The sequence below is a fragment of the Sinohyriopsis cumingii genome, chromosome 6, assembly GCF_028554795.1.
Source record: "Sinohyriopsis cumingii isolate HCF-2022 chromosome 6, ASM2855479v2, whole genome shotgun sequence".
In the NCBI taxonomy this organism is placed as follows: domain Eukaryota; kingdom Metazoa; phylum Mollusca; class Bivalvia; order Unionida; family Unionidae; genus Sinohyriopsis; species Sinohyriopsis cumingii.
In genome coordinates, this window is record NC_142966.1 from 150,070,710 (window position 1) to 150,087,741 (window position 17,032).

At 33.7% G+C, this 17,032-nt stretch overlaps 1 protein-coding gene across 3 annotated transcripts in view; it reads right to left on the reverse strand.

Annotated features, from left to right (window-relative positions):
- Nucleotides 1–17,032, reverse strand: part of LOC149798257 (uncharacterized) — a 298,006-nt gene that overhangs the window by 69,621 nt on the left and 211,353 nt on the right. For all 3 annotated transcript variants that reach the window (XM_089963392.1, XM_089963390.1, XM_089963391.1), the window contains one exon: nucleotides 10,196–10,419. In XM_089963392.1, coding sequence (XP_089819518.1) covers nucleotides 10,196–10,419 — 224 coding nt within the window. The remainder of the gene's footprint in view (nucleotides 1–10,195; nucleotides 10,420–17,032) is intronic.

Genomic DNA, 17,032 nt, shown 5'->3' on the forward strand with positions numbered 1-17,032 from the left:
TTTGTAGCCCTTGATGTGTTAGATATTGGTCATAAGGTACTCATTATTATCTCAGGTAACAATTTCATCATTTTGTTTTCCTGATGGTTCAAATAACTCTGCAGTCACAAAATGCAAGACAATAGGTGAGAACGATTTTCTCCTGGACTTGTCAACAAAGAGCAGTGCCCTAGGGTCTGCACTGTTGATGTTACATCACTGATCAGTTACTCACACCATGTGATATTGTGTCATGGCTTGTCTAGACATGTCTGAATTTTAGGGCAAACTAAGTGTAACAATGGTCTTGATTAAAAAGAATAGAACAATACCAAACCTTGGTCTTGATTAAAAAGAATAGAACAATACCAAACCTTGGTCTTGATTAAAAAGAATAGAACAATACCAAACCTTGGTCTTGATTAAAAAGAATAGAACAATACCAAACCTTGGTCTTGATTAAAAAGAATAGAACAATACCAAACCTTGGTCTTGATTAAAAGATTAAAAAGAATAGAACAATACCAAACCTTGGTCTTGATTAAAAAGAATAGAACAATACCAAACCTTGGCCTTAATTAAAAAGTATAGAACAATACCAAACCTTGGCCTTAATTAAAAAGAATAGAACAATACCAAACCTTGGCCTTAATTAAAAAGAATAGAACAATACCAAACCTTGGCCTTAATTAAAAAGAATAGAACAATACCAAACCTTGGCCTTAATTAAAAGATTAAAAAGAATAGAACAATACCAAACCTTGGCCTTAATTAAAAGATTAAAAAGAATAGAACAATACCAAACCTTGGCCTTAATTAAAAGATTAAAAAGAATAGAACAATACCAAACCTTGGCCTTAATTAAAAGATTAAAAAGAATCCAAGCAACAAAACTAACTTTTGTGCATTCAACCTACAAAACTAACTTGAGCTATCAAGCTCCAAGACTAGTTTGATGGTCTGAACTGAACTTCACATAAGACTGGAAATACCTTTCAATAAGGTGTTGTATATTTTTTGATCTTGTAAATCTGAAAATCTCAATAATTTTTAAAAGTAATAATGTTGTTGGGTGAAATTCTAAAGTATAGATTTCTTAATGAAAAGCCATTATTAGTAATAAGTAGTTTGCAAGAAATCTAGTGAAAAATGGAAGGATTTTACTAAAACAACACATTTTCATGTACATTTACTTATTACATATATCAAAGTTTTCCTATCTGTTACAACTTTTAATACTTCTTTTTCACAGTTTTATCAAATTTAACATTTCTGGCCTTCAAGTTAATTTTCCAGAAAAAAACGACAGCCATTAGATGTTTGGGATCCCTGCTGTACCCCATGGTTAAAGGGGCAAGAACACAAATAACAGGAAGTTTGAACAGACAATCATGCATGTCGCAAAATTATATTTTATCTTCATAAAGATTCATCTAATGTATGAAGTAAATTAATCAAGGGGTTTAGGAAATAAAAACAAAAACAAAAACAAAAAAATTACTGTAACATGAATTTTGTATGAATGTGACTTTATGTCCCAGTAAGGATACTGCAAATGATCATGGCTTAATAATGAATAACTCAAAGTATGATGAGAATCTATCATGGAGTTTAGGAAATGCTACCAAATAAAAAATATTCACACCAAACCTTAATGTGAATTTTCTATGACTGACCTCGAGTCCAAGGTCATAAAGACAAATGAGGGTGTCACAGAATGAATTAACTGTCCTAGCTTGGTAATGGTCAATGCCAAACATGGCGAGTTCTTTCATGGGGTTTAGGAAATAAAGGCAAATGAAAAACTTTAACCAGAATAATAACAGCTGTTGGTGACAATGGTCCCACCATCTCCATTAATGGAAACACAGACCTGCCAACCCTTAAAAGACCTCTGTAAAGCAGCTAACCCTAAAATGATCTGAAAGGCAGTCAACCCTAAAATGACCTACTCTGAAAGGCAGTCAACCCTAAAATGACCTCATTTGTAAGGCAGTCAACCCTAAAATGATATCATTTGTAATGCAGTCAACCCTAAAAAGACCTCCTCTGTCGAGCAGCCAGATCTAAAAAGACCTCAGTAAAACACCCAACCCTAAAAAGACCTATGTAAGGCCATCAACCCTAAAACAACCTCCTTTGTAAGGCTCCCTACCCTGAAAAGACCTCCACTGGAAGGCAGTCAGTATTTGTTTATAAGTTGGACTCAGTTTTAGTAAGGTTTAGCAAATATCATGAATTGCTACTGTTGCTTTGAGAAATGTGTCAGCTATGTGGTCTAATGCAGCAAAGACAATATTATGTTTTTTTTTATAAAAAAAAATTAAAGTACAGTGCGACCATGCGATAACACACCCTGCGATAACGTGAATTTGGATATAATGCAGCTGTGGCATGGCTCCCGAAATTTCGTATATTCATTCGCACAAGAAACAATTTTTTGTTGTTCAAAGTACGTGAAATAGTGAATAAAAAATTTATTATCATCTGGGGGAAGAGGTCGCATATGAATTCGAATATAATGCGATCGTAGCATGGTTCCTGAAGTCTGAAATACAAGTTATATGCACGATGAAAGCATGTGTTGATTGTTAATTATTCTTGCTGAAGTCCTTCAAACAAATAGGCGTACAAGCGTTACTTATTGGAAATTTACAATGGATAAATGTACACGGAAACACATATGAGAAAATTTTAGCAGTATGAAATTTGTAGAGACTCACAGACCCTGGAATGTAATGAACTATAAACGTGCTTAGTCTTTCTTAACCTAATTTTGCTGTTAATTTTTGCAATGGAATTACATCTATTATGGATTAATTGCAAGCCCCAACAGTACAATATCAGACGGCAAGTAAAAGGTGTTAATACTCTGTTCATGCTATATATTAGATGTTGAATTCAGACACAATGATTTGGGGTAAAATTATTGAAAATTGTAAATCTGTGTGCAATTTTTCAATGGAATTACATGCATTATAGATGGACTGCATGCCATGATGTCTCGATAGTAAATGGTGTTAATACCCTATTCATCATATACATTAGACATGAATACATGTATATGTGCTAATGAGTTATTCTTTGAAAAATGTAAAATACTGCAAAACCCAGCATTAACGCAATTTAACTTTTGGACCCCAATTATCGCATTATAGCAGGGTTCCACTGTATACATGATCATAACAGCTGCAGTTCCAAACCTCATGGAGGTCAATTATTCCTTGCTGGATATCTCAGTTCAACACAATTTTTATTTTAAAAAATTTACCAGGCAACAGCAATCATCTATCCTTTTTATGGTAATATTCAATCCATGCAATTATCACCTTTCCTGCTTTTTTCTCCAGTATGGCCAAGTATTTGAAATTTGGTTTTTATACTTGTGTGTTGATTATTTTGGGTCAGTTCAGAAGGATGAATGTCTCCTTCATATTAAAATGGTTTTCAATTGCTGGACAATACAAAAGGATGAATGTCCCCTTCATATTAAAATGGTTTTCAATTGCTGGACAATACAAAAGGATGAATGTCTCCTTCATATTAAAATGGTTTTCAATTGCTGGACAATACAAAAGGATGAATGTCCCCTTCATATTAAAATGGTTTTCAATTGCTGGACAATACAAAAGGATGAATGTCTCCTTCATATTAAAATGGTTTTCAATTGCTGGACAATACAAAAGGTCATGAATGTCCCCTTCATATTAAAATGGTTTTCAATTGCTGGACAATACAAAAGGATGGATGTCCCCTTCATATTAAAATGGTTTTTAATTGCTGGACAATACAAAAGGATGGATGTCCCCTTCATATTAAAATGGTTTTCAATTGCTGGACAATACAAAAGGATGGATGTCCCCTTCATATTAAAATGGTTTTCAATTGCTGGACAATACAAAAGGATGGATGTCCCCTTCATATTAAAATGGTTTTCAATTGCTGGACAATACAAAAGGATGAATGTCCCCTTCATATTAAAATGGTTTTCAATTGCTGGACAATACAAAAGGATGAATGTCTCCTTCATATTAAAATGGTTTTCAATTGCTGGACAATACAAAAGGATGGATGTCCCCTTCATATTAAAATGGTTTTCAATTGCTGGACAGTACAAAAGGATGGATGTCCCCTTCACATTAAAATGGTTTTCAATTGCTGGACAATACAAAAGGATGAATGTCCCCTTCATATTAAAATGGTTTTCAATTGCTGGACAATACAAAAGGATGGATGTCCCCTTCATATTAAAATGGTTTTCAATTGCTGGACAGTACAAAAGGATGGATGTCCCCTTCATATTAAAATGGTTTTCAATTGCTGGACAATACAAAAGTATGACTGTCCCCTTCATATTGAAATGGTTTTCAATTGCTGGACAATACAAAAGTATGAATGTCCCCTTCATATTAAAATGGTTTTCAATTGCTGGACAATACAAAAGGTCATGAATGTCCCCTTCATATTAAAATGGTTTTCAATTGCTGGACAATACAAAAGGATGAATGTCCCTTTCATATTAAAATGGTTTTCAATTGCTGGACAATACAAAAGTATGAACATCCCCTTCATATTAAAATGGTTTTCAATTGCTGGACAATACAAAAGGATGAATGTCCCCTTCATATTAAAATGGTTTTCAATTGCTGGACAGTACAAAAGGATGGATGTCCCCTTCATATTAAAATGGTTTTCAATTGCTGGACAATACAAAAGTATGACTGTCCCCTTCATATTGAAATGGTTTTCAATTGCTGGACAATACAAAAGTATGAATGTCCCCTTCATATTAAAATGGTTTTCAATTGCTGGACAATACAAAAGGTCATGAATGTCCCCTTCATATTAAAATGGTTTTCAATTGCTGGACAATACAAAAGGATGAATGTCCCCTTCATATTAAAATGGTTTTCAATTGCTGGACAATACAAAAGTATGAACATCCCCTTCATATTAAAATGGTTTTCAATTGCTGGACAATACAAAAGGATGAATGTGACCCCTTCATATTAAAATGGTTTTCAATTGCTGGACAGTACAAAAGGATGGATGTCCCCTTCATATTAAAATGGTTTTCAATTGCTGGACAATATAAAATGATGAATGTCCCCTTCATATTAAAATGGTTTTCAACTGCTGAACAATAAAAAAGCTTGATCATGTAGACAGTTTGCATGAACATGGGCTTGAAAAAAGCATTGGAGTTAAACTGCAAAGTTTGTCTGATTCCCTAACTTCACTGAACCTATAATCTGGTGAAATCAACATCTGGATTTTACTGCAGTGATTGTTAACATCTGGATTTTACTTCAGTGACTGTGAACATCTGGAATTTACCATAGTGATTGTAATTTCATATGTTTTGATATTGTTCCACAAGTATGTAATTTAAGACTCACTTTGGTAAGCCTTACAATAAATTCCAAGGGTTGACAGGTAAGGAAAATGACTACTTTGTCATGTTTGGCACTGGTGTGGACTTGACAAAAAGCACTGTGTACCAATTTTCAATGAGATATCTGGAACATTTGGAGAATTATGCCCTGGAAACTAAAAGTATGGATAATGTATGGATAGACAGATGAAAAGAAAAGAAGGCCAAAACATAAAGTATTGAAACTAACGAACTGTAATTAGGGAAAAAAAACACACTGCTGGCCCAAAATGTGTACCAATTTCGTTAAGAATGGTTTGCCGAGTTATGCTTCAGAAATGAAAATATTATGATCAGTCAGTAAGACACAGATGTAGCTATAGCCCAGTTCGGTAAGTGCATCTTGAAATTATGTCCCTTGACATGCTTTCCATTGCCGATGATAAGAAAAGTACAAACCGCCACTTACTGGGAGCAATTTATAACACTGGCAAGGATACTTATGGAATAGATTACCATTTCTTTTATGTGCTCTGTGGACAGACGGACACAAAGGAACACATGGCATACATCACTATTTAAAGAGTTAAATACCATCTCAGCCGCAACCATGGGTAATAATTATCAATCTCCTGAGCACAAACCTCCAAATCAAGACTAAAATGTTCGATTGTATAAATTTTACATAAATGGATGCGTAACATAAAATATATCAATACCTGTATGTAAAATGTAGTATTATGAATATCCCTCTTTAAATTTACTCAATACAAGACGTATTGAAGCAGTACTGTTCATGCAACTTGACAGTAACTACATCTCACAACAGGTCCTTGTTCTTAATGGTTTTTAATACAATGCACACATAAATTTATTCTAGAAATCACAATTTAAGGGAACATAAATTGAACAGCATAAAAAAAATAAATCAGAAAATACTATTTCAATTCTTCTTTTCTTTTCTTTTAAAAGTATCCAACTAACACAGATATTGATTGTTTTGAAAATACTGAATTATGCATCACCTAATGGTTTTAAGCCTTTCGCAAGTTTAATATGCCGTTCTGAACTTGATAGCTTTGCAGTCACCTGCACTTACAGAAAGTTTTTCAAGGTAACTTTGAAATGCAACTGTTGGTTCATGACTTTTTAAGTTAACACCATCATAGTACATGGACTCTGGTTCTGGTAACCCAATTTGTACTTGTGTCAAGTACTTAGTGGTTTATAGCTCTGTACAAGATTCATTTGAAAACATTTTTATGTTAAGAAAAAGGAAAGGTAAAATTAATATATTCAGTTGCATAACTTCTCAAAGTGCAAATATTAAACAGGGTTCATACAGAATTTTAAAAGATAAATTCAAAGACTTTTCCCAAACTTTCAAATACCACAACATGATTTCCAAGACCTATTTTCACTAACATTTTGCCTACAAGTTATGTTTTATGAGAAAACAACAAATACAAAATACTACAATATTGTTTAATGATGAAATGAAACTGAATGGGTCATCAAAAGAAAGAAACCAGGAAAAATCTACCTCATCTGAATCAAACAACCTTGGACAATTGTATTTGTGGTTATGGAAAGAAATTAAAATGTTTGGGTTCCTTTTAATTTTCAAAGATTTTTAAAGACCTTAGGGTCATCTGCTCGATTTTCCCCAACTTTCAAGGCCTTGAAAATGCTACCTCATTTTTCCCAAACTGTCAAAGACCTTCAAAGACCGTATGAACCCTGTTAAAGTCATTATCTCATTTGCCTGTATCTAATTGACTATGCTCAATTTCATCTATACAGTTGTTGCCGAGATGGCATAAACCAGTCAAAGTTTGGTATTTCCCCAACAGGTTCATATATATTTTATTTCAATCTTAATATATATTAGTTTTCTTCGATGTACTCACATAAATTTAAACCCCATATTTCTTCACAAGCATGCTATGTTATCGTTGTTGTTGTTATGGTTAATTTGTATTTTCAAGATTTAGTTATCCATTACCAAAAAGGAAGGATAAGTGCTTTGGCAAATTTTTTAATAACATTTGTTTCTCTATTTCTCCCACATATTTAAAATTTACGGCCCCTCAAGTTTATGCAAACTTTCCATCATTTGAAACAAAACTAGGGTAAACATTTAAGTAAACAAACAAACTACACATACAATTCTACTAAAAGACACTTTAAATCTGGTTCAAAGATTCATGCTATTAAGCGTGAAGTCCAAATTGTTTGAATGTGATCCAGTTTGATAGCAATAAATTATGTTTCATTGCAATAGACTCACTTATAAATCTTAAAGTAAGAGCAAATTAAACATTTTACAATTTATTTCCTGCTGAAAGACGATTTCAAACTGAAAATAAGTTATAAATAAATAAAGGACATCATTTTCTTTTAACCAGTGAGAGGACAGTATTCCATTCAGCGCTTTGTTCTTGCACATTAAGCGGGCGTGATCAGGTACATGTCGAGTGGTACCGTGGGGAAATGATTTGGCATTTCTTAAAGGTATGATATTAAGTCAAACTTTTGATAGGGATACACAGTTGAATGCCTGAGCTAAACACTGGTACCAAATTTATTACGCTACGTAAAATGTGGCTTGAAATAACAGCGTTTATTCTCATATGGGTCGCACGAGAAAAGAGAAGTGTCTTCCCTTGTATTTATTATACAGTACATGTATGACAGGTCAGTTTTAAGCAACGATATGATCCCCGGTGGATACAAACAGGGAGATAACTCTAAAAGTATTAACTTGATAAAACTGAATCTTACAAAGGACATGAACTCATGTAATGATACAATTTCATGAAGATACCTCAAATAGTTTACAAGATATTAATCTGAGAGAAGTGTGATGGGTGGATGGCTGGACATAACTTGTAATAAAAATGGGAACAACTCTTACAATGTTTATGAGAGAGATTCTATTTTTTAAAGGATATAATGTCTAGACATTGATACAAATCATACCAAGATCCATGATACTACACCACTCCCTTCATAACTCGCGAACCCGCTTATAATGTGGGTCAGGCGTGGCTCCTATTTTTTAAACCAGAAAATACCCCAATAAATGATCCCTATTTGTTGAACTTGAAGAAAATCACGATCAAAACTGGTAATTTAAACTTTGATGTATTGCTCGTTTTATCGTTGAAAACAGTAAATAGGACCTGGAAATTTTAATCATCACTTTGAAATATCAAATTTAAAAATAGGTCGTACATTTTTTTCCATTTTCTTTTCAAATGACATTTTTAGTACACTGCAATTAATGATATGTAAGGAAATTTCGATTAATGAAAATGTCACTTACATAGGCTGGAGGCAGTACTTTAATAAATACAAATTAAATATACAAAAATTTATCAATTGAAATTTGTGTTCTAGTTATATCTTTTAGTTCTTTGTAAGTGTAATCGTCATAAGTGCAATGTGTCCTCTCGTAATTAAACGTAAAATGTATCAATCTACTGTAACAGCTATGTCCACGAGCATTTCTCTGAGAACCTAATTAAGTGCTGACCGTGTTTTGATAACTGACTTGCGGAAGTATCTGTTGTATTGTTGCACTGAATTAAAAGCTGACCTCCTTTGTGTTATCACGTTAATTATGTCTTTTGAATCAAATAAAGGAGGTGGAAAAAAATAAAATTTAAAAGGCATGAAAATCCTACAAACTTAAAAATCTAGTGGCCCTGGTCATTATGTCGGGTGAACTCACTTCATTTGATCAATCAAACACATAAATGTTATTGTGTATGTAACACAAACTACCTTAAATTAATCAACTCTTTCATAACTGTGATCAAAGATAACAAGGCAGCCAAGCGAAATGAATACTTCGTAAAATAAAGAGCTTGATTTCACAGACATGGACCATTGTGGGCAAGCGAGTTTCAGAGAATTCTTGAACAGGCACTTAGAGATATCCTCAAGGATGACAAGAAGTTTCATTATTACTTCCAATGAAATCATGACATCAATACTGTACTAATTGAACAATACAAAAATAGAGTTTCGACATAGACAATTGTCTCGCGAAATAAAAGTTGCGTGTTTTTGAAAAAAAAAGGAATCTTGTTTGGTGGTGTATCAACAGTTAGTCTAGTTCCCTGCTCTGTGGACTTCTGATTTGGCAGGATAATATTAAACACCACTACTGGAACAAGACTTAGATGAAGAAAACAAAAACCAGTGACATAATAAACAGATTTTTTTCTCGTACACAAGATGGTTGTTGAAACCAGCTGGAATGATCTTTGATATGTTGAACATTTTGAAAATAACAGTTATTTAAACAGAATAGCGAACAGCTTCATTTGAAAAAGCGCATTATAAAAAATTATTGTCGAAGTGATTGTAAAATGAGGATTCAGTCGATAAACAGCCCAGTGTCTTAATGCTGCCCCCCCCCCCCGATGTTAAATTGATTTTTTTTTTAGGTCCCTCGGTAACTCGCGCCTCTCTTATAGTGTGGTTTATGTTTGTGGACCCCGTTGTTCGTGAGTTATTGAGGGAGAGGTGTACATTGCATTCAGTAGACATAAGGTACTCAAAGGTATGACAGACAGAGTCCAGTACAACACCTCAAATTTGGATGGGGTGGCACATAATCAAAACAGGGTCTACAGGCATTTTCATATCTAATTTTGTCTGGTCTTATTCCATAACAACTACCCAAGCCATCTTAAGCTTAAAGCTCAGAGTGATGGACAGACTGTTGAGAGACAAAGTGAAGACCAACAAGACTCCCTCTGCTTGAGGAGGATAGCGGATGGAATGTGTGGATTAGGGAATATAGTTTACTCTTGCTTGATGGATACTCACATCGTGGGAGAGGTAGCCAACTAGAACTGACATGGCATCGAAAGCATTGTTGCTGGACTGGAGCTGAAGTTTCACCATGTTGAGCTGTTTGGTCCGTGATTCACATAATGCTTCTAGTCTCTGGATCTCCTTGTTGTGAAGCTCGTTAATGTCTGGGGTAGACTTTCCAAGGTCGGATTTATTGCTGGACTTGTTCTTCCCTTCTTTCTTGTTCCGGCTTTGGTCTGCAAAGACAAAATATACATTTTGGGAAAATAATTCTACACAAGATCAAAATCTGCAAAATTGGGTTGTTTTTCACAATAGATAATAAACTACCATATATACTCACATACAAGTCAGATCCAACTGCGAATCTCATACACCCAGATGTGTCATCGCATAATGCACGATTCAGGACCATGCAGTTTGTCAGGAGTAATCATTTTAACAAACAACAGTTCACGATCTGCCAGCACATTAAGTGTTGGTAGATCAAGGTTTAAATTTGCAGTTGGATCCGACTTATAAGTGAATATATACTGTAAGTAAAATTAAGAAACTCCAAATGATTTCTATTCTTGACAAGTTTCACCAAATCACTCAACTTGTTTCACAAATTATCTGCACTTGCAAACAGTATTTTCCCCAAGATAGGCCCAGATGGCTTGAATTGTAAATTTCTGGAAAAGTTCTGCACAATCTTATTAGTTAAAGCTTTCATCTATAAGGACTTTACACACTATGGGCTTAAAATGGGAGTATTGTGGCAATATCTTCAATGCATTCAGTGTGTATGTACACACATTTGGTTATAAAAGAATGCATTTAATCATTTAAAGTTATTACACATTAAGGTTTATTAAAAGGTGATTACTATGGTATACAACAATGTATATAAAACATTACTTTTAAGATCACGCCACTATTCAAATCAGACCATGACCATTCAATCCAAGTCAGTATTTCTTTTCTTTTACATACCATATACTGCAGATCAACCCCCCAGCTATACTTTTGCTTTCATAAACTATATAAGAAACAAAACAAATAAACATGTGATCTGATTAAAATCAGATCTCCACTGTCGTATGTAAAGACCAGATAGTGATAGCCCAGGAGGCTTATTCTGGTGACCTATATTATTACCATAATCACTAATTGTATCAGCCAATCAGATAGAGTCTTATATCTTCAAGTTTTGAGACTGATCTGAAGAGCATCAATATGTGCCAAACAATATGATTTACTATCAGACTTTTGAAAGCTACAGTTCCATTGGCTAATGAAAAGGTCACCAGAACATGACCCAGGTCGCTGTCAGATCTTCATGTAGGATAGTGAAGATTTGATTTTAATTAGATTTAATGCATGTGCTGTGTATAATCAAGTAAAAAGATTCTCTATTTAAATGTTCACAAATGTGTTGTGGCTGAACAGTTCCACTCAATTCAGAGATTCAAAAAAATAGATACAGTTTCTAAAAAATCGATGGCACATCATTTTTTAACACCGCGAATCACACAAAAGTTATCCCACTAATAAAGAAATCACTAAAATCAGAATTTAATGATTCCTAAAGATATTAAAAAATAGGAAATTGTCAAACATAAAATAAGTTGTCCATAATCCTTGATCAATCCATCGTGTCATATGAAAGACCCCCTTTCATATGACACGATGGATTGATCAAGGATTATGGACAACTTATTTTATGTTTGACAATTTCCTATTTTTTTAAAATCTTTAGGAATCATTAAATTTTGATTTTAGGGATTTCATTATTAGTGGGGGTGGTAATCTTTGCCAAAAGAGTAGAGAACAGTGTTCTCAGCCATAGTCTTATTGTTATCTAGTTCATTAGTGTGCCTATAATTTTTCCTTCAGCTTCTTCAGTAAACAGTTATGTTGTCATGCAAGCTGACATTAGACAGGACATGGTGAACTGTACTTAATAAAGGGCACCGGTTACAAGGGAAACAACCCAGTAAAAGCCAAGAGAATTATCGTTTTTATATCAATGTTGTCAAAGGCCAGAGTTTATGGGATAAATAATTTCAACAATATTTTTATTTGGTCAATGGAAAATACTCCAATGTTCAAATAAATTTATTTTCCAAACATACCACTTTCAAGGCATAACTATTCATTAATTCATTGGAAATAAGCAGACAAGTAAAGATTCTATTTACCACAGATGTACCACATGACTACAAATATTAACAAATTACAGGATAGTGTAGTGATGCCTTGATCATTGTGCCTTTGCTTTGCAATGGTGTCATTTGTGATGACATGAGGTGTTATTATGTTACATATAGGAATATTATGAAATGGTTATGCTAACCTAAATAACACAGTAACCATGTGACAAAAGTATTTGGTTTCAAACTGTTCTTTAACAATTACAATAACTGCAAGGCAATTCATATGAAAGACAAAAATGGTTTATCTAATACTGCATACATCAAACACCTGTTCATACAACATATTTTCATCCTTGTCAAATGTTCTACATAATCTGCCTCTACATACTGACCACCTGCTTAATGCAACTAGTGACCACTTTCATTTGTAAAGACACTTGGGTTAATGAAAAAGCTGTCAATCAGGTTCTTTATGTGCTGTCTGTTGTATGAATTACAGTAATCTATCCATCCTGCAATTGTAATCATTAGTCCACCCATTTGGTACTTACCCATATATAAAGAACCAGCTGCCTGTAATAGACCACTTACAGCCCAAGTCCCACAAGTAGTCATTACACACAGGTATGATAGTTTTTCACAATGACATTGAGTGTTACAGTATATATCCCTACCACCAATACAAGATCCCATAAAATTAGTTTTATATCAGTCATGGCAAACACTTCTATGGTCAATTTCTATTGAAAGTTTATGATCTATGAGAAATATGAGCAAGGTTTTGAAAGTTATACTACTATTGGCAGTTTGTAGTGAATGGTCTATTTCACAAAAGGTAAAGAAACCATTCAGGCAATTCCACCACCAACAGCTATTACCAGTATGCTTCTTATGTGCTGAATCAAGGTTTCATTATGTATAAAACACCTCATTGCACTTCAAACATACATGTATATTATCAAAATTGCTAAATCATCTTTTCTAAAGGAATAAACACTTAAAAGAATATGTTAGTGACACAACAAAAATGAATAATGTCATGTAAATGTACAATACAGGGCTCAAATTTGGTATTAAATTACTAGCAGGAAACAAAATAACTAGAAGTTTCTTGTGATATTATGTATTCAAATTTAAATTTTATTCAATTTGCTAGTGGACACTGAAAAATCCAAAGTTTTCTAGGTTGAAAAAATTACAACTATCAAAACGCTGCCAGTACATGTATTGTACTAAATTATTATATATTCATATGATAAAATGAATAAATGGAGAAGCATAAGACAGACATTCAGAAAGACAGACATACAACTTGAAATTCACATGTGGTTATCAATTTTTCTCAGTGGTAAATAGTTAATTTTTTTATGGCCAAATATCAAATATAATTTGTACAGAAAAATATTAACTTTTGTTAGCAGCAGAAAATTACAAACTGCCGAGTATGTGTATTACAGGAGAAATTGACCTATAATGGCAAACAGGTACAAGTTGTTAATAATTGAAACTATTTAGATACCTTGTATAGTTACACCAATATGTTTTCCCTAAATCAAGAGATAATAGCTGATAAAGGCCTTAAAGCACTAACTACCTGTCAACACTTCAAAACATAAATGTAGTATATTGCTTTATGTTAAGCTTTATCTAAAAATTTTGAGCAATTATACAAATTTTAAGTAATTATTCAAATTTTGAGTAATTATTCAAAATTTGAGGATAACATGAAGATTTTACTTACTGAACTTAGATATACATTTGATAAATTGCCATTATTATTATTGCATGAATATAAACTGCAAATGGCCATTATACTCCAAACAGAATCAAATAAAAGCAACATTAATGTAACATCTTTAATAAAAAATGATTTATAAAATGGCAATAGGAATAACTGGAAACATGGGTTATTTATACAAAATTCTTTATGTCCACATCTGTCAATCAAATGTCAATGTCCTCCCATGCTCTTAATCCAAGTTGCCATTCTGTTTTACTGTCCTAATGTGACCTGTCTAATGTTACTGTTAGTCTGTTTTTTCTGTCCACATCTGTAACAGTCTTCCCCACGCTACCAATCCAAGCTGTCATTCTGGCTTTCTGTCCTAATACACTGTTTGTAATGTTACTGTTACTTCAAGTCTGTTCATTCTGTACCCTGTCAGTCAAGTCTTTCTATGTCTCTTGGTCGGTCTTCTCCTACTTCTGCCGAAACACTGATCCTACATGTATTTACGAGACGTAAATGACATAAAGCTGCTAAAAGTTTCAAATATATATTCATTTAGTCATCAACATATCTGACAATTACAGCCTTACCGTCATTTACAACAAAGTACTGTTTTCGCTGCTGCAATGGTACCCCTAACTGACAATACTTGATAATCAATTCCACTGCTGGAAACTTCCGATCCAGGTGAAGCATTGTTTTCCGTTTGAAATTTCCCATAAATTCAAACTATACGGATTATACCGATCTATATAACGTACTTCTTGCTTGTAACTTTATTTTTCACTATTTCACACATCTTATCTGAAAGATCCATGCTAATATATAAGTTGCACAATTCAGGTATACTGATGTATCTTGCTGTGTTTAATAATGATGGTCACTAAATCTGACAATGACACAAGCCTCGCCCTATATTTTGTATATGTATGAAATCATACGATAAAAGTCTTATTTTGGCTTAATGTTGTAAGCACTTCCTTAAGATACAGAACCTAAATCTATTCAGCTGTCCTAATTGAGAATACATACAACTCCTTTAGCTCTCCTCAACAGCACTATGAACCAAGTGAACCTCAATCCAAATAATCCATTGCAATTTCTGTCACCACTGCAAACACTATAGCCATTATAAATTACTTATGTATCCTTCAAAGTCCTTATGGTAACAGAACTTTTAACCAAAAACAATTCACACAGTGGAATCCAATGAAAACTGGAAAACAGATCACAAAAGCGATTGAGACATTGATGAAATCTGACCCATTTATGATCCCTCAACAGCATAGTAAAACCAAATCTCTGGCAGGTATGACAATTTTTTTCTTCAAATGCTGTGTGGAAATTGGCTTATCTGGTAGGTCAATATCACAGGCTGTGTAGGCTAGGGCTGGTGCATGGGCAGCAGAAGGTAAATATAGAACACAGGAACAGAGACCTTCATGGACTAAGACTGTTTATATAAACAATCATAGATAACTCAGTTTCTACAGGTAACAAGTGGACAATTTACTGACTCTAAGTGCTTGTGACCATTGGTCCCTCATAATGCTTAAACACATTTGGTGGTAGGAAAAGGGTGTAACATATACCAGGTGAGGACAGGCCATAGCCTATTCAAACAAATGATATCAGGTGAGGACATGAATACAAATCTATACCTTAATACCCATCCCCTTTAACAATTACAGAACATGGTCACATAATACCCATGAAATGTGATAACACGTGATCTTTTTATCAATTACTTTGTAGAATACAATGGCTGAATCAACACACAAAATGAATGAAACATAAACAAAATTACTCTGACTTGAATGTATGGGTCTTCTCTGAGATGTCTCATTTTCAACAACTCACATTAATAGTCATTCCAACTTGGTGCCATCACTGTCACTTTGATATAATAATTACTTATACATACTTACAGTCATTATGACATGATAGTAATTAATACATGTATTATCATCACACATTTAACTGCTGGATCAGCCATTAAATCTGTGGCTGACAGAAAACCACAAAATCTACAATTCAGTACCCAATGAATTCATAATAAAACTGCAATAAATGTAGAAATACAGTCATAATTTTTTGTTGTGCAAATTTTATTTCTTTAATTTTACTCAAACAAAATCATACAGATACAGTGACCCCCCTTTTAAAAGCTCTCCATTCACCACTGGACATCTGTTTTATTTGGCCAGAATCCCCGTAATGCCTATCAGTGTGTGTCCAAAAATAACCCTCAAGGGGGCCACCCATCTAATGTAGCCAGCATATTAGTGTAAAAACAAATTTAAGCCTTGCAAGTGGCCAGTTATGGTCGCTTACAGATAGAAATCTCACTAATATTTATTAATCTCTCAACTCAACAGATTGATATTTATTCCAAGACTCGAAGAAAATACCTCTAATCCACACAATGAGGTAAATAATCTGATAATCCTAGGCTTCTTGCTATGTGTTCCTTAGAAATGTTGGGTTTTGTCACTTTGACAATTAATATTATTACCACTGACAATTATCAAAATGACAGTAGGTAACTGCTGAGAAGCACAGTGTTGTTTAGCTCATGTTGGTGTGACATTTGGTCGCCAGATAGTATAATGGTATGTTAGCTGTTGTGGCCTCTCTCATAGATTGCAGAATGTACTAAGGGTATCTGACTTTAAAGGACAAAAGAGGTGATTGTAACAAGCATACTTGTAGCTTCAAGGTCATTTAAAATATACTAAAGTGGGTGGTATTATAGAAAGGAAGACAGATGTAGTTTACAATGATACCAAATAATCTGGATTTTCTAGCTGCACTACAAAATATTGAGGGAAAAACATAATTTTTGAGTCCCGAATAATTTTTCCACCAAACATTTGCCTGTGGTTGAAATTCGATTTTGTGTCTGGATTTTAGACTTTTTGGCCGCAGATCTATGGCAGACCGGTCTGAACTACACACAGACAGGCAAACCTTTGCAAAGAG